The following is a 19,624-nucleotide window of genomic DNA, read 5'->3' as shown; positions in this document are numbered from 1 at the left end:
CACTTGTTTTATCAGCATCTTTAGGTAAATAAGGAGCGGAGTGGCTTTTTTGCTACCACAAGCCCACTGATGAACTGCATGAGTCAGTGTAGCAACTGTTCACGTTCCCCATTATTTCCCATGCAACTTTAAAAAGGCATTTCTCAGTATCCCTAGTATTAAACAAAATGATCATGATGATAAAAATAGATAATTGGAATTTATGCAAAGTTTATTTTTTCCCATTTAACATTTGATTTGCAAATGAAACAATAGGCATGGGGGCAGAGGGTTGTGGGAGTATATAACATTGATACCCTATGTATCCTGTGGGAGACACCATTGTAAGCTGGCTTGCAAAGTATGAATATAGATAAAACTGTATGTGTAACAATTTGGAGGCTGTCATCTCGCTTTAGGGAGAGCTTTGGCATTGATATGTTCTTGTGGTTGGGGGTGATGTAACCAGAAATGGCACACGCAGTCAGGCAGCAGATACCAGATTATATGCAGAAGGGAACAATTTAGGAGAGTTACACGAGTTTTTCACAGACCCCAACTCCAACTTAAGTTGTGTCCAAACAGTTTAATCTTAATGGTGGAGTAAGCACAGGCGTTTTAGAATGTTTACAATATGTTCCTTTTAAACAAATTTAAGGAGATTTTGACAGTATCAAAATTGTTTCACATAGGTCCTGCACACATTAATGCTTCAATCTGAAAGCCTGTTTAGTAGAGAGGCTTTATTTGATGGTCTTCTTTTCTATCCAAGTATTTACGACATATACGTGAAAACATACACACTTGCAGGTACATGTGACGCTGAGGGCTTTATATGACAGAATTTGAGTTGAAAAACCTCTCTCTTGAACATTTGTTTGTCACATAAGAGCAAATGAAAATTTAAAAGTTAGTGATTTCTCAGCCTCACACAATTTTTTTGTTTCAGAGTATACCATCTGCCTCATAGCATATGTTGAGTAGCCCCCTCTCTTTCTAATTACTACACAGTCTATTTCCAGACTTGATAACTACCATAAAAGTTAACACAAACATATGCAAATATTATATTTCTATTTCATGTCCAACTTTGCCACATTGTCCTCTGACTGACTCTCCCTTATATGACATTGCAGTATGTTCACAGCTCTGATACTTGTGGTACCCATTAAGTTGGAGCTGTACGACTTCACCTTATGAGAAAATTTACATTAATACGTTCAGGAAACAGTGGCAAAGTAAACATTAACATAAATTCAGCATTTTTCTGCAATTGGTCATTTGCAGTCTTTACCATACCCTGACATAACATAATGCTGTGCATCCAGAATTAGTGATAGGTGAGCCTGCGCAGCAGCAGATGTAGCTTACTAGCCCAGCAAAGTGACAGCAATGTTGCTGACCAAGGACACTGAGCATGTGGGCCAGCAGAGACAAAGCATGTCCTTGGCCAATGCATACGGTGGAATTGCTAGGAGTTTGCCATTCAAGACTGTTCCTGATAGCTGTTGCTTGGTGATGCCAGACAGCATTTCAATATCCTATCAATATAGAGCTGTTATACTTTCACCACTATAGATAGTATTTGATACTCGAAAACACTGTTCGACTCAGAAAGACATACAAATTGTCTAAAACAAAAGCATATCTCACTCGATAAAAAAAATGAGTCACAACACAATGCTGTGCAACCAGAATTAGTGATAGGTGGGCCTGACCAATGGCAGACGTACTGTGTTTTAACATTTACTTTGAATACTAATAACTTTCACAGAAAATAAAAATTGGCCAGGAGCGAGTAGGACTCGCCCACTCAGGATTCTGTACAAACTTAATTATATGTAAGGACAGTTCATCCATGATCGTACAAGAATTTTTTGCCTCTTGTCAACATTGACACTGGCAAAATATCAGCCCTGGGAATTCCAAGATTTTCAAGAATGTTTTAATTTTAATTTTGAACTCAGATAATAAACGACAAAAGAAACATTTTTTCATGTGATATAATTACAAATTATGAAAAGGAATGTTGCCACTCACCATATGGCGGAGATGCTGAGTAGCAGATAGGCACAACAAAAAGACTGTCGCAAACAAAGCTTTCGGCCCATAAGGCCTTCATCAAAAATACACACACACACACACACACACACACACACACACACAACTGCAGTCACATCCATCCTGGATTTTCCATTGTTTGATAAGTACAAATTAAAATTTTTCCCATTTTTTTCTTTACTTGTACTGCAATACTTTGCTTCTCACCAAACTGCATGATTCAAGGTCAATGAGAAGTACCCTATGGATTGTAACGAGTCAGTTTTCAAGTATCAAATTGTTTGATATAAATGGCTCTATCTACATATTACATTGACTCAGAAGCTACCGCCAAGGGGCCATAAACCTTCGTATGTGACATAAATTCTAACAGGGGTCTTAACAGACAGACGGCAGATGGATAGCTGGATAACAAATGACAAATTTTTTTTTGGTGGTGTAACACCAAATCCACAATTTTCCAACTTTCTTATGTACTTGTACTGTGAATCCATGCTTCTTGCCAAATTTCAGTATTCTAGGCAAGTGTAAAGTACCGTAAAGGTTTTGATGAGTGAGTTTGCATGTACGAAAATACCTGACATATGTGGTCATATCTTTTGACTGCAATGACTTAGAAGCTTAGATTTATTACACCACCAAAAGACCTCAGTGTGAGACATGAAGTGTCACCTCGATACATACTCCCATTCCCTAAACAAAGGTGTCTTAACTAATAGATGGGCGGAAAAGACTGTCAATTAAAATGACAAATTTTTATTCCTGTGATATCATTACAAATTAACAATTTTTGGAGTTCTTCCTTTAGTCGTACCACAAAACCTAGCTTTTTGTCAAATTTCATGACTTTAGCCCAATGGGAAGTGCCCATGCATTTTGATGAGTGAGTTTGTGAGCATCAAAATATGTGACATAAATGGTCCTATGTTTCGATTGCGTAGACTTAGAGGCTTAAATTTTTTACACCACCAAGGGACTACAGATCTTAGTATGTGACATAAATTTCTACTTGATACATCAACTCATTCCTGATATAAAAATAGGTTTTTAACATAGGATGGAAGGACAGGCAGATGCACGGACAGACAACACAGTGATCCTATAAGGGTTCTGTTTTTATGAACTGAGCTACAGAACCCAAAAAATATCACAGCTGCAGCCAAGACATAATCTGACGACACACTTCATGTGACAACAAATGACAAAATTCTAAAATTTAGTGGATGTAATTGTAATTAGAGCTACATAACAGAATTTGGAGTAAACTAACTACAAATCACAACTGGAAATTACATAATGCCATAGACAATAGTAAAAGTCAATGTTGTTTATCTATCAAGAAACTGAGTGAAACCTATTTCCTAGGATTAATTAAATTTCAAGTCTTGGATACAACTAATGTGAACATTCAGTTTAAATTTGGTGACAAATCGTCATCATCGTTGGCAAAAGCAGGAAAAATTCCTTTGGATATGAATGGGCTCATGCTTAGTTTTGATGATGTATTTTAATGTAATCAAATAATAGTAACTTAACATAAGAGAAATTTAATAAATGATTACTGAATCCAAGCAATAAATGTAAACACCACCAGGTTCTGTATCAGCTTATGTGGCTTTGGAAATGGCATTATGGTTTTAATGTAGGTTACAAGATGGAGTTTTTAACTTCATTTCCCTGTATTTAGTTAGCCAAAGAAAGGGATTTGGGGGCAGAGTGGGATACGTCAGAATGAACACAGTGTGTGAACCATGGGTCACTCGAATGGAATTTGCATATTATTTGCATCAATAAAACATTCTCGGGTTTCAAGCCGCGTCAAGTGGTTTACTGTCCATGAACTTTCGGCAGAGATCTCCTCTGCCATTGTCAAGTGGATAACTGTCGTGTGGTTGTCATTGCTGTGCTTATATAGCCGTGCCGTTGCTCATGATGTCACTGGTGCTCGGTCCCGCACCATGTATGGAAATATTTTGACTGCACGAGTGCCAGGCCAGCTTCAACTCCCTCAACACCCCGGATCCCACGCTGTACTCAGCTGCACTCCACCATCTCTATTGAAGGTGTTGTCAGAAATTCTAATCTCTATGGACTCGTTTATCACGCTATCCCAGAAGCCATTAGTCCGTTTAGTAATAGATGTCTCATCAAATGCAATTCAGTGTCCGTTTTCCAGAGTATGTTCTGCTACAGCTGACTTTTCGGGATAGCGCAGGCAGTAATGCCTTTCATGTTCTGTGCGGCGCTGTTCAATAGTGCGAACAGTCTGGTCGACATAGAACTATCAACATCCACACGGTATCTTGTAAATACCTGGCGTTCTGAGGCCTACATCGTCTTTCACAGATTTCGTTAGTTGCCGAATCTTTGCTGGAGGCCTGAAGATTGTGTCTATTTTCTGCCTCTTCAGGAGCCGACTAATCTTCCCTGTTCTCGGACCGCAAAACGGTAACAATGCAATCTGCTTGGTGGCTTCGTCAGAGGTTTTCTTCCTTTGAGCCTTGGATGACACTGCTTGTGAGATCAGTTTGTTGTTACAACCGTTTTCCTTAAAAACTTTGCGTAAGTGGCTCAATTCTCTCGGCAAGTTACCAGCATATGAGACGGTTTCAGCTTGATGTACTAAGGTCCTCAGAACTGAGTGTTTCTATGTTGGGTGATGGAAGTTGGTGGCATGTAGATACCGATCCGTGAGGGTGGGCTTGTTCTAAACACTATGACCTAGAGACCCATTGGGTTAACAGCGGACAAGCATGTCCAAGAACGGCAGGAAACCCTCCTTCTCTACTTCCATTGTGAAGTCAATGTGGTCGTGGATGCTGTTGAGGTGCTCCAGGAACTCTTCCAACTTTTCTTGTCCATGGGGCAAATGACGAAGGTATCGTCGATGTAGCGACAAAAACAGCTCGACTTTACAGGAGCCGTGTCCAAGGCGATGTCTTCGAAATGCTCCATAAAGAGGTTGGCTACTACTGGAGCTAATGGACCTCCCATCGCCACACCTTCAGTTTGGTTAAAATATTCTCCATCATGTATAAAATATGACATCGTCATAGTGTGCTTAAATAAATCCACGATGGTGTCATCAAAGAGCTGGGACAGCACATCAATGGAGTTTGTGATGGAGACACAAGTGAATAAAGAAACCATGCTCTGGAAAACGGACACTGAATTGCATTCGATGAGACGTCTATTATAAACGGACTAATGGCTTCTGGGAGAGTGTGATAAACGAGTTCTTAGAGATTAGAATTTCTGACAACACCTTCAATAGAGATGGTGGATTGCAGCTGAGTACAGCGTGGGATCCGCTGTTGAGGGAGTTGAAGCGCGCCCGCGGTCGCGCAGCCAAAACATTACCATCTATGGTGCGGGACCGAGCACCAGTGACATCACAAGCGACGGCGCAGCTATGTAAGTATGGCAATGACAACCACACGTCACTCATCCACTTGACAATGGCAGAGGAGATCTCTGCTGAAAGCTCGTCGGCAGTAAACCACTTGATGCGGCTTGAAACCCGAGAATGTTTTATTAACAGATATCGCCGCGAAAGCATGCATTTGTACATTATTTGCATTGGTAGGTACAGTAGAAGTTACTGAGAAACATACTGGGTGGCTGGAATAGTGAAATGTTGAACTCGGTACAATTCTCTGTTGATGTGCACGTTTCAGACTTGGGAGAATTCTCGTGCAGTGGCACCAAACTTCAGTGATTTTTAGTGAATACATAGAATTCTGGAATTTCCTGGTTAGTTGGTGACAGAGTGCAGCATTGTGTGGTCACCCCCTTAGACAACAAGCAGCCAGACTTTTTAGTGGACACCCATTGTTCAGCTGCCTTGGTGCTGAAAGAAAATATTTATTTCCTGTTAGGCAACTGTGCAATACATCCTTCTTTTCCATTCTTCCTTCAGTTCGAATTAATTTTCACAAAATCCCTGCATGAAAACTACTTTTGCTAAAATTAAGAGCTCTGAAGCAATAAGATTAGCCAAGTGCAGTGTTTCTCAACTGTTTTATAAATATAGTGTTTCCTGTAATTAATTCCAAACCCTTTTCAGTGTAAACTGGTAATTTTTTTTCCAGACGATCCACTGGCTCTTTAGATTATCAAAAAGACATCATCAGAATTATTGAGCTCCTTGTAACTATATGTAATAAGTATTGAAACTTCATCTGTTAATGGGATGCCCATGCTGATTTGTAGTTCTGGGTGATATTACTTAGTGACAATACATCAAATTTGTTTGGTACATTTTTAGCTTAAAGATGTAAGAATTGTTCTGTTCTTGACATCAACATGGAGAATAATTACCACCACGACAAGAAGCTCCTACTGATACATGTGGTGAGGCAGCCTAAGACAGGGCATCCAAAATGTATCTACAATGAGTAAAAATATCGAGGTGCAGTTTATGCCAAGATACAGTGGACAATGTGGCAATTTTTCTGAAGAATTCAAATATTTTTAATGTTTATAGTAGCCAAATTATGAAAATGACTTTTTTTAATGCAGTTACATCACGTTCAGAGAAGACTTCAATGATATAATGTGTGTCAAACATGGTCAAATCATAACAAGATAAAAGTGCAGCAAATCACAATGCCAACACCAGGAGAAGCGGGCCCACAAAGGTGTGATTTACTGTACCATATATGAGTGAACACAAATCAGGTACGTATTGTGTTTATTACTGTGAGTGTCATATTAAATAAAATGATGTATGAAACTATTGACTTTCGAGCATTGATATGCGCTATAACACTATTCATGATTGACAATATTGCATGTTCACAGTGAATTTCGTCTGGACTTATTGCAGCACAGGACTGTGTTTTACACTACTTCATGTCTTCAGGAGTGTTAACATTTCCTTGTGGCCCCAGACATTTGTCATGTTAGTACAAAATACAGTACGGTACCTTATGCACAGTGGGGTGTCTTCCAATAATGGTGGCAGCATAACTATAAGTAAGTGAAGCTAATAGTGGCTGTTTAGAGTGCCAGCAATGAAACAGAAACAAATAATGCAATTCTAGAAAATCACACACCACACATTGAAAAATCAAGATCACAGTTCATCCACTTCTCACATCCAGAGTGGATTTTCAACTGACACTTACAAGGAGAGGCCACCAATTGTGAAATTCAGATTCGATTCATACTGCGCATAATAAAAGCTCATGGCCAGAGGTGTACTGTGGCAAAGCACCAAGATGCACTTCTCAGCCGTTGTCGAGAAAATCGACAGTTAAAAGAAACCATTGTGGTGAAATACTCTCTACGATTAGTAATTTTCTACAGCCTCGTGGTGCAGCGGTAAGCGCTCGGGTTCGTAATCTGAAGGTCGCCGGATCGAATCTCGCGCCATTCAACTATTTTTTTATTAGTATTTGTTTTTTGTAATTCAAATATATATATATATTGCCTTTACAAATGTCTGCTTGTGTCTGTGTATGTGCGGATGGATATGAGTGTGTGTGCGAGTGAATACCTGTCCTTTTTTCCCCCTAAGGTAAGTCTTTCCGCTCCCGGGATTGAAATGACTCCTTACCCTCTCCCTTAAAACCCACATCCTTTCGTATTTCCCTCTCCTTCCCTCTTTCCTGATGAGGCAACAGTTTGTTGCGAAAGCTTGAATTTTGTGTGTATGTTTGTGTTTGTTTGTGTGTATGTTTGTGTTTGTTTGTGTGTCTATCGACGTGCCAGCGCTTTCGTTTGGTAAAACAAAGATGATGTGACTTACCAAATGAAAGTGCTGGCAGGTCGACAGACACACAAACAAACACAAATATACACACAAAATTCAAGCTTTCACAACAAACTGTTGCCTCATCAGGAAAGAGGGAAGGAGAGGGAAAGACGAAAGGATGTGGGTTTTAAGGGAGAGGGTAAGGAGTCATTCCAATCCCGGGAGCGGAAAGACTTACCTTAGGGGGAAAAAAGGACGGGTATACACTCGCGCGCGCACACACACACACACACATATCCATCCACACATATACAGACACAAGCTTGTGTCGGTGTTTATTTATATATAAACTATTAATGAATTGCTTAGTTAGCAGGCAACTACGCTGTTATGCGGCGGCTCGTTTTCTCCCATTCAACATCTGTCCTTCAAGTATAACGAGCGAGTAACGGAGTTTATATTTCATACCTGCCACACCAAGTTTGTGTTCGTGGGGTCTCTATTCTAATTTGACTTACGCTATACGTATTCGTTTCGGAATATCGTTTCTACGTCTTCCGTTAACTATTCGTGGTTAACCTTATGAAGACAATTAATAACATTTGTGAAATATATATATATAAAAATAATAAAAAAAATTGCATGGCACGAGATTCGATCCAGCGACCTTCGGATTACGAACTCCGGCGCTTACCGCTGCGCCACGACGCTGTAGAAAATCATTAACCGTAGAGAGTATTTCACCGCAACGGTTTCTTTTAACTGTCGATTTTCTCGACAACGGCTGAGAAGTGCATCTTGGTGCTTTGCCACAGTACACCTCTGGCTATGAGCTTTTATTATGCGTAGTATGAATCGAATCTGAATTTCACAATTGGCGGCCTCCCCTTGTTAGTGTATATTGTGAAGACTGATTTGTCTATAAATTTTAAACAATACTTTTTCAGTTAACAAATCACTGCAAAGAAATGCTACATCATTTTGCAGTTTTCATGTACACCATTCCGATAACTGTAATAGATTAAGAAAGTCATTGCCATGGAGCGCTTGATGGAGCAAAACATGAAATGTGTGGGAAAGTAGTGATAACAGAACATTCCTCTGGTTCATCCCATTTGCACCATCAATGTGCTTCATACTGAGGTGTGGACTGTATGTTACAACAGCAAAAATTTTAGTTGCATTTCTCTCATCTGTTACAATTCTCCACACTTCCAGTTTCTAGAAGATTTTTGATGGCATTTGCGCATACAAATTGTGAGGATTTTGCAAGATCAGGAAAATTCTTTACATTTTCTGCTAAGACTTTGCAAAAACTGAGCCTCAATATATATTTTTACTCATTCTAGATATATTTGAGGTGTATTGCAGTAAGTGCCTGACCTTGTTTGTAATCTACATGCTGATCTTGTCAATCAATTTAAAATCCCCATTTTCTGTTGCGAAACATTACACTGTATGGTGCAGTGGTAGTTACTGAAGCAGGTGTCAAACACCAATCTTACACCAGTGAGGGACAGGCTAGAGTGGCTAACGTTGGTCTTTCCATCCTGAGAATGCTCTCACCACAAAGGGTGCATGTGTATCTCAAGAAATTTTACTGATGCAGTATTCATTGTCCACATTCTATTTCAATATGTCAACATCTAAGCTTCCAGTAGAGAAGACTGGACACACAAAATAGGCTACATTTGTAATGTATAGGCATAATATGGTGAAACCCCACTTTTACACTTTTCAAGTGACTTCAAAAAAGTTGTGTAAACCACGGAAAAATGTAAAACGTGGGAAATAACTTTTTAAGCTGTACAAGTTACTTATAGGATATTCCCTTCTGTGTTCACACTTTATGTATGATACATGTACATAATAGGCATCAAAATACTTGTCAGGAACTCGTTTATTATGTAATATGGGTTTATTACCTAATGAAAACCAATGATGCAATGGAACTGATAACTGTCTGGGAAGTAGGAACAAGAGTCAATTGCATACATCATAGCCAACAATTTTGGAAATTTATTTAAATAATAAAACACTGTGCCAGTTATCTGTTTTTTTATGCTTACCACGACGCATTTTGAGAATTTTTTCTCGTTGTCAAGTGTAAATATTTACATAAATATTTTGTGTGGTGTTTGCATAAGTGTTGGTCTGCGTCTCTTGCATGGTAGTTGTCTTTTTGCGGTTATCAGGTATTGTGCCTCCTAAGTTATGTGAAAAACACACACATGAAAACTATCACTGACATTGATTGATTGTTTAACATCACAAAAGAATATATACATAAATACCGCACTTGACAATGAGAATAAATTCCCTAAACACAATTTGCTTAGCATGAAAAAATACATAATTGGCACTATGTTTAACTAAAAACATTTAAACAATGCAAAGTGAGTGAAGGTGTCAAAAAACTCTACAAGTGCCCAAACAACAAAACACAGTAAATAAGGTTCGACAAAGATGTCACAACAATCATGAAAACGCGCACATGCAGTACAGACTGTTTGGAAATGGTTGTGATTGCTCATGGTATCTTCATTCGAAAAAAAAAAAAAAAAAAAAAAAAAAAAAAAAAAAAAAAAAAAAAAAAAACTAGTAACATCCATCAGCCACTGAACTGTGTAGAGCTTGGCAGCGGCAGCACATACAGCACAAATTGTTCCCATTTTCACCTGTTTACTCGTCCAACCTGCTGAGTACGGCACCCTGGTGTCAAGAAACTTAACCACGTAATGTTTGTACACTACTTGAGGGCCAGTGCCATACCAGTGTCATTTTACACCTGTCTTTTTTTTCCTTAACCATTTTTTCATAAAGTGTAAACTGCGGGAAAGTTACACATGTTGATGCAAAACTGGGTGCAAATTAACATTGTGGACATAGGAAATTTGACAAGAGTGATAAAAAATGTTGTAAACTTTGGGAAAATATTAATACCAGGAACCCAATAGCAGGGTTCTACTGTAATACATCATCATTCACTAAAAGACAGTAAATGATCTTTTGTTTACTTCATCAATAAAGGATGTTTATAAGGTAAATTAAAAGTTTCTACATAATTATTTAATTTTATAAAATTAATATACGTAAATCAAAATTACTGCAACAGGTATTCAAAAGTCTTAAAACAAAAACTGGTATTTTAAAGCAACTCAGGCAAATCTTTGAATTTCACTATCTTTGTATGCTAGTTATATCTTTGGATGCCATTATACTGTGTGAAAGAGTTTTCGGCAGGAAGTTTTTGCACGGCAAGTGTGGATGGGCAGGAGTCTGAATGCAAGCAAAAGCAGTGTCAGAAAAAATTGAAGGACAGTGTTTTTGTTTGATGTTTGCAGTGCAAAGCAACAAATCGTAAATAACTTAATACATCAATCAAAGATGGAAGTTAAAATTACTTCATAAAAATCACCAGATTCACACGATGCATACAAAATCACAAATACCGGCATCTAATGGAATGACTACCATCAACAATCACTGAGAGGACTGACTTAAAAGACAAGTAAAATGATGTTGTGCTTCCTGTTCTTGAATATCTCACAAAACATCACAACAAACTCATTATTTTTAGAGTAAATTGCAACTACAGTTGAAAAGCCGGTATATTTAATAGCCAAGAACAATCATGAGAGCAGGAGTGCTATGTGTGCACAAGCTTAAAGTATGGTAAAACCTTTGTCAGATCTGATACCAAACTAGTAAAGCTGTCATTAGCCCATAGGTTGGCTTGCACACCACAGTATCTTATTAGGCATGGTCCTATTGGAGGCAGTCTGCAATTGCCTTTCTCTGACCTTTGAACTGACTCGTACAATCAGTTACAGTAGGACCAGCAGTTTAAAGTGGACACAGTGCAACTCAGAATAGACAAACATTGCCAGAAGTGCAAGAAGTGACAAGTGACATAAAAATCCTAGTACTGTCCAAGGATCGAACTTCAAACATCTGGCACCATAGCCTGCAATTTAACCACTCACTCATCCATATATGATGACAAATTTTAAATAGCAGCATTTCTTGATAAAGGCTCACTATATGAAGCGATTTTTCTGTCTACACTCTCTCCTACAAGTGGTGCATGGTTGAGGTATATGTGTATATCTCAGTCACAAACAACAGAAGAGGTAAACTTAAAATTCTCAATGAATTTAAATTTAATTTCTTAACATCGTACCTTGCAAATGCTATCCGATTTCATAATGTTCGTTTATCCCTCATCATCCAAATTAAATCCTGTAACTACTGATTTTGATACTATACATTTCTCTCCCATTAAAAACTGCACAAGGATCCTTATTATATTTTTTTACAATTCATTTCTTTACAGGATTCACTTCCGAACCAATATCTGAATACTGCAGAATAGTTCTGATTCTTTAAAATTTAGGTTAGTTAAATCAGAGTACTAACACAGATAAAAGAATGATACCTGTACAGAGTCAACACTATTGTCTTGTGTCAGGAAAGTTATATTTATGGTAATGATAAATGTTATAATTATGCTAACTTTTCTGAGATGTACAGAATAAATCTGAACAAACTACCTTACGGAATTGGCCCTTGACTGCATAGCCAAAGTAGAGAGGCAAATGTGCTTTCCGTGAAGAACACTTATTTTCTGCATGAGATCCTGTTACCACAAAAGGATGTGATACACGTATGGCCAAATGACCTAAGAAGTTACCATATACACAAAACATTAAGCAAGTTTGCAACAAAAAGTTATTAGAGGGGATATCTGATATCTCAAATTCCATATGGCTACCACAACACAAATGAGAATTACAATTACTGAACACAGCAGACCTGACTAAGCTCAAAGGATCCTTACCTGTCTAGAAACTCAACTACATCAATCCTGGAAGAAAAGAATGCTTCCTCTCCTTCTTTGGCCAATACCCAATGTGAAGCCATCACTGCGTCTACTGCTTTCACAGCTGCAAAAGTAATAAACTGAAACAGTGCTGTAATGTTGTAATTATTCTGTTAATCACAGTAGGCTACTCCTTGCACAAGGGACATACCTGTAAAGTATTCTACATTGTGGTTTAAAAACTTTGTTTTCTTCGTAGGCACATTCTTGCGCAGCCATTTTGCTAATGCATATTCTTCCTTTGATGGTTTCTCTGGTTCATCTTCCGGGAGCTCCTGAAGAAAAGTAAGACATTTCATTACAAACAAACAGCTCCTCCAATTAATTGCCAAGCAGACAAAGTTATAATTTATTTTAAATTGTAAATTTTCATTTAGCTCTACAAGGGCAAATCAAAATTAATTTAATTAAAAATAATTCCACAAGGGCTTCTTTCGCCATATGTTGAACTGCATCAGAAAATTAATTTCTTGAATACATCTTTGTATACAATCACTTCCCTTCCAAGACCATATGACAACAATCACCTCCAACTGTTTCTGCAGACAAATCCTTTCTGTATTACCCTTACTAATTAAGCTACCCAGCCGCCCCATTGTAGCTGGTTACCAAGCCCCCACAGAACGTATCTCTCCCTACGTAGATCAACACCTTCAACCCATTACATGCAGTCTCCCATCCTTCATCAAAGACACCAACCACTTTCTCGAATGCCTGGAATCCTTACCCAATGTGTTACCCCCGGAAACCATCCTTGTAACCATTGATGCCACTTCCTTATACACAAATATCCCGCACGTCCAGGGCCTCACTGCGATGGAGCATTTCCTTTCACGCCGATCACCTGCCACCCTACCTAAAACCTCTTTCCTCATCACCTTAGCCAGCTTCATCCTGACCCACAACTTCTTCACTTTTGAAGGCCAGACATACTAACAATTAAAGGGAACAGCCATGGGTACCAGGATGGCCCCCTCATACGCCAACCTTTTCATGGGTCGCTTAGAGGAAGCCTTCTTGGTTACCCAGGCCTGCCAACCCAAAGTTTGGTACACATTTATTGATGACATCTTCATGATCTGGACTCACAGTGAAGAAGAACTCCAGAATTTCCTCTCCAACCTAAACTCCTTTGGTTCCATCAGATTCACCTGGTCCTACTCCAAATCCCATGCCACTTTCCTTGATGTTGACCTCCACCTGTCCAATGGGCAGCTTCACACGTCCGTCCACATCAAACCCACCAACAAGCAACAGTACCTCCATTATGACAGCTGCCACCCATTCCACATCAAACGGTCCCTTCCCTACAGCCAAGGTCTTCGTGGCAAACGAATCCGCTCCAATCCGGAATCCCTGAACCATTACACAAACAACCTGACAACAGCTTTCGCATCCCGCAACTACCCTTCCGACCTGGTACAGAAGCAAATAACCAGAGCCACTTCCTCATCCCCTCAAACCCAGAATCCCCCACAGAAGAACTACAAAAGCGCCCCACTTGTGACAGGATACTTTCCGGGACTGGACCAGACTCTGAATGTGGCTCTCCAGCAGGGATATGACTTCCTCAAATCCTGCCCTGAAATGAGATCCATCCTTCATGAAATCCTCCCCACTCCACCAAGAGTGTCTTTCCGCCATCCACCTAACCTTCGTAACCTCTTAGTTCATCCCTATGAAATCCCCAAACCACCTTCCCTACCCTCTGGCTCCTATCCTTGTAACCGCCCCCGGTGTAAAACATGTCCCATGCACTCTCCTACCACCACCTACTCCAGTCCTGTAACCCGGAAGGTGTACACGATCAAAGGCAGAGCCACACGTGAAAGCACCCACGTGATTTACCAACTGACCTGCCTACACTGTGATGCATTCTATGTGGGAATGACCAGCAACAAACTGTCCATTCGCATGAATGGACACAGGCAGACAGTGTTTGTTGGTAATGAGGATCACCCTGTGGCTAAACATGCCTTGGTGCACGGCCAGCACATCTTGGCACAGTGTTACACCGTCCGGGTTATCTGGATACTTCCCACCAACACCAACCTATCCGAACTCCGGAGATGGGAACTTGCTCTTCAATATATCCTCTCTTCCCGTTACCCACCAGGCCTCAATCTCCGCTAATTTCAAGTTGCCGCCACTCACACCTCACCTGTCATTCAACATCATCTTTGCCTCTGCACTTCCGCCTCGACTGACATCTCTGCCCAGACTCTTTGTCTTTAAATATGTCTGCTTGTGTCTGTATGTGTGTGGATGGATATGTGTGTGTGCGCGAGTGTATACCCATTCTTTTTTCCCCCTAAGGTAAGTCTTTCCGCTCCCGGGATTGGAATGACTCCAAAAAAAAGCAAAGATGATGTGACTTACCAAATGAAAGTGCTGGCAGGTCGACAGACACACAAACAAACACAAACATACACACAAAATTCAAGCTTTCGCAACAAACTGTTGCCTCATCAGGAAAGAGGGAAGGAGAGGGAAAGACGAAAGGATGTGGGTTTTAAGGGAGAGGGTAAGGAGTCATTCCAATCCCGGGAGCGGAAAGACTTACCTTAGGGGGAAAGATTCCCTCTATTATAACCATATATATACACACACACACACACACACACGTGTTTAATGAGAACAGGTGGTTGGCAACGGTCTTGTTGAAGGAACTATTACAGAAATTTGTCTAGTGTGATATAGGAAAGCCTAATTCAATGTAGCCAGACAAAGTGTGGACCCCCATCCTCACAAATACACTACATTATGTGGTTTGTATGCTGCCCAGTCGCATTAATGTGACCACCCGCCAAAAGCCTGAATAACCACCTTTTGCAGTGCAGACTACTGCAAGATGTGCAGGAAGAATGTCAATCAGGTTCTGGAAGTTACCAACGGGGGTGGGGAACCATGACGACACCAGTGCCATGGTCAGTTGTATTAAGCCTAGTTTACACGACAACATTGAGTTGTGCCACTCGTTGCGTGGAATGAGTTGCATGCAAATGGTTTCATATTTGACTGTAGACACAGCGAAACCAGTATATACTCCAGTTTCGTCATTTTGTGGGTTCCCGCGTCGTGCCTGAAATGAAAGTTTCGACAGCTGCACTTCGCACGAGTTGTGATGGAGTTAAAGCTTGCTGTGTGGAATCGGTGCATAAGAAAAAAATAAGAAACATATTACGATTCATGACTGGATGAAGAAAAGACATCAGATTGATTGCTCAGCATCCTTGCTCAAATGATTTGTAATGGAAGACCCAAGAAGTTCTTTTAATTATCTTAGAATGCCACCAGAACTGTTTACATTTCTTCTCAATAGAGTTAATTATGCAATAAGGAATAAAGATATTGTAATGCATAAAGCACTGTCGCCAGAACTGAAATTACACATCACATTGCATGCATTACAATCGAGAACACTCTGCATGCTATAAGATGCGGTTTCAGTTGGTGATGACACTTTTTCATTAACACCAATAATTATTAACATTAACAGTAACAATTATTAACATTGACAGCAGCAATTATTAGAAGCAGTCCACATTAAGAAGAGAATGGGTTGCAAACTTCTCTTTTGAAGATAGATCTGTACAGTGGCAGTATTTCAAAACTCAAAACATATGTCAATGGGGAGCACTGCTGTGACGTTTTAAATAGATGAATATTGAATAAAGACTGTAGCTTCTTGCTTTGCGTAGCCTTCCCTCCTGTCAACAATATTCCTTAAAAAAAGGAGTGAGCTAACTCGGAACGATGGGATTTTAGTCTTGTAGATAAGAGCATTTCTACAGCTAGAATTACATTTGCTTGTATTTTTCTTAATTCAGTTGTACATGTGCTCTTAATTAAATAAATTTTGCCCTGCAGCTCAGATATTGTCAAACTATCTATGTTCTGATCCCACATGACGGTCTAAGGAGCAACAATGTGATGCTTATTTTTGTAATCGGCATTACTGAAATCCACAAACACCTATGCAAAACATATCTATCCAAAAAGCAAACATTATTCTCCTTTCCCCACTTCATGTTTCAGTTTGTCTACATTCTACAAAGACACAAACTCAAAACCCATGCAACTAGTGTCGCCAAAGTTGGAACACGCCGAAACTGTTTAATTTCACCAACTAATTGCGCAAATGCGCAGCGCACATGCACAGTGGCAGGTAGAACAGTTGCCTGCAACCTAGTGTCATCGTGTAAACTAGGCTTTAGGTTTCTCGGATGAGGATCCACAGCACAAACAGCCCAATAAAACTGTTCCTACATATTCTTGTTTGGGTTTACCTCTAAGGAGTTCGGTGGTTAGGGGAGTATGGTTAATTCATCCTAGTGATCTTTAAACCACGCATGTACACTGTGAGCTGTGTGACATGTTGCATTGTCCTGCTGGTAGATGCCACCATGGCGAGAAAAACCAAACTGCTTTTAGGGGTGGACGTAGACTCCAGGGGTAGATGCATACTTGTGTTGATTCACTTTGCCTTCGAGAATGACATTATAGGAAATGCCACAAACACATTCCCCAGGCCATAAGGCAGGTATGGTGTTTGCCGATACACACACACACATGTACACACACACTTACTCACTCACTCTTGCAGATAAATTTAGAACCATGACCATGTTGTCATGTCCCTGTCACATCTTCATGTCTTCCCTCCTGTCTGTCTGAAAAACTAAGTGGCATCCATAATGATGAATAAAATATTGAGCTCAAGAAGAAGTGAGAAGTTAGTATCGTCAATAACTGCTAGGTGTAGACAGGATATTTTTGCTATTAGTCTAGCACCAGAGAATTACTCCAAGCAGTCTAGCCAATAGCCCTATGTGGGAAAGATGGGTAATAATAACAGGACAGCAAACTATCACTGAAGTGCAGGGGAGTGGCTTCCTGCCGATTTACAAGTGAATAGCTGCTGGGAGAGACATACACTACAGCCCTTGGATGTATGATAGTCATATAAAAAGCATTAAACTCTAAAGATATGTTATAATGTGTCAGAACATTTCAAGAGATATGCTTTGATGGTCCCTTTAAATATATGTATTTTAATTATTTCTTTCAACTCCTTGATAAATATTATACAATTTTAGTCCCTAACAGAAAATGCTGTTTGAGATGTTGTTTGTTTTCCCTTGGTAACTCCAAACTGGCTCTTGTTTGATGATCATGTGTAGAACAATTTGTGACCTATTTACTAATGTTTTTCGTGATGTGCTTCACAAATTGGCAGATAACCTCATTTGGTGCAGTATGGATACCAAACTTTTCACATATTTCCTAACAATTAGCCAGACTACTACTGTCAGTTACACCACCACCTTTAGTCTTCCCACACATGATGGGCCTTGCAAAGTGGGATGCCTTGTGTGCCTCTACAATACAGATAGTCATACCGTAGCCACAATGAAATCAAGACATACCTGTGGAGAGGCTGGACTAATATATGGTTCTGGAAGGGGGCAGCAGCCTTAATGATAGTTGCAGAAGCAACAGCCTGGGTGAGTGACTGATCTGGCCTTGTAAAATTGAAATGACTGTGTGGCATTGATGGCCAGGAAGCTCCATCCAGAGAATTTCAGCCACTGGGTTGCAAGTTTTATTTCAGGTGACGCAACAGTAGGTGACTTTATGTTGGTGATCATGAGACAATGTTCAGGACCACACAACTGCGGACCCAGTGCATGACCAGAGAAACTCTCCAACTCAGCCAGGAACTGAACCCGGGCCCGCTGCATGGTGGGCAAACATGTTACCACAAAGCTAAGCCGGTGGACCCCTGGCCTTGTAAGATAGACAATATGACCACGCTATGTTGATACTGCGAACAGCTGAAAGCAAGGGGAAACTACAGTTGTTATTTCTTCTGAGACTGTGCAGCATTATTGTACACCTTAATGATGATGGCATCCTCTAGGATAAAATATTCCAGAGGTAAAATAGTTCCCCATTTGGGTCTCCAAGTGGGGGCCTCCTCAAGAGGATTTTTGTCATTAAGTGAAATAAATCTAGTGTTCTTGGGGTAAAAAAACATTTAAGCGCAACACCTCATACGCTAATGATTTTCACACCCTCAAGACCTTTAAAAAGAAATTACTTCAGCAAGATACCATTGGCACAAAATCAGAAGCAGTAAACAGAATTGTATTTTTGAACACACACGGTTATTTGGAAAAGTAAATGATTTCCTGAGTCCCACATGCTTCCAAGTCCTTCCTAAAGATTCTACTGAGTTATTCAAAGGTGATATTAAATTTGTAAGCAATTCATGCAAGATATATTTTCTGATTTTGAAGCAAACCAATAATTAACTAGCATGAACCTAGCACCTACCAGACTGTATGGACTTCCCAAACTACATTCACAAGGTGTACCCATCTGTTCAGTTGTATCATCAGTCACACTCCACCTTACTAACTGGCTAGTAAATTGAACAACTTGATTAAAATCAAGACAAAATTCAAATCAAAGCATGGTATTTCATATTCAGGAGCTTGAAAATAAGATTAAAGATCTGCCTCGCACAGTGTCAAATTTGTATCCTTTGATGTCTGCAGTTTTTTTCCAATATACCAATAGGGGAATGTGTAGACATTCTGACAGAGTTAACATACATGTCTAATGTTAACCCTGTGGATTTGAAGGACTTGAGACTGACCACACAGTCATGCTTAGTCCATTTTTGGTTGAAATATTCATTGGCCATTTTGACAACATTTTTTGAACAAAGAACCTTTGAGTGCAAATGATAAATACTGATTCAGAAATGTAGATGATGTGCTGTGAATGCAGACAGGCACTACAAGGCAGATAAACACCTTTTTTCATAACATAACAATCAACATATTCAGTTTACAATGGAGATTGGCAACAAATCCTTAAGCTTCCTAGATCTGACCACTGACATCAATATACAAACACATTGATACCTTTTCTATAAAATTTGTTTCAATCATCAGCTGTTTGTTGTTCCTCTAGTCATCTGTTGGTTTTGGTTA

At 39.6% G+C, this 19,624-nt stretch overlaps 1 protein-coding gene across 2 annotated transcripts in view; it reads right to left on the bottom strand.

The window, feature by feature from the left end:
* The window catches only part of LOC126473511 (translocation protein SEC62), a 136,819-nt gene that overhangs the window by 78,440 nt on the left and 38,755 nt on the right, over positions 1-19,624 (bottom strand). For both annotated transcript variants that reach the window (XM_050100610.1, XM_050100611.1), the window contains exons 2-3: positions 12,772-12,895; positions 12,579-12,684 (exon numbers count right to left, since the gene is read on the bottom strand). In XM_050100610.1, the coding sequence (XP_049956567.1) occupies positions 12,579-12,684; positions 12,772-12,895 (230 nt within the window). The remainder of the gene's footprint in view (positions 1-12,578; positions 12,685-12,771; positions 12,896-19,624) is intronic.

This window comes from Schistocerca serialis, chromosome 4, assembly GCF_023864345.2.
Source record: "Schistocerca serialis cubense isolate TAMUIC-IGC-003099 chromosome 4, iqSchSeri2.2, whole genome shotgun sequence".
Taxonomy (NCBI): Eukaryota; Metazoa; Arthropoda; class Insecta; order Orthoptera; family Acrididae; genus Schistocerca; species Schistocerca serialis.
The sequence above is the reverse complement of the archived record's forward strand: the minus strand, read 5'-3'. Positions and strand labels throughout refer to the sequence as shown.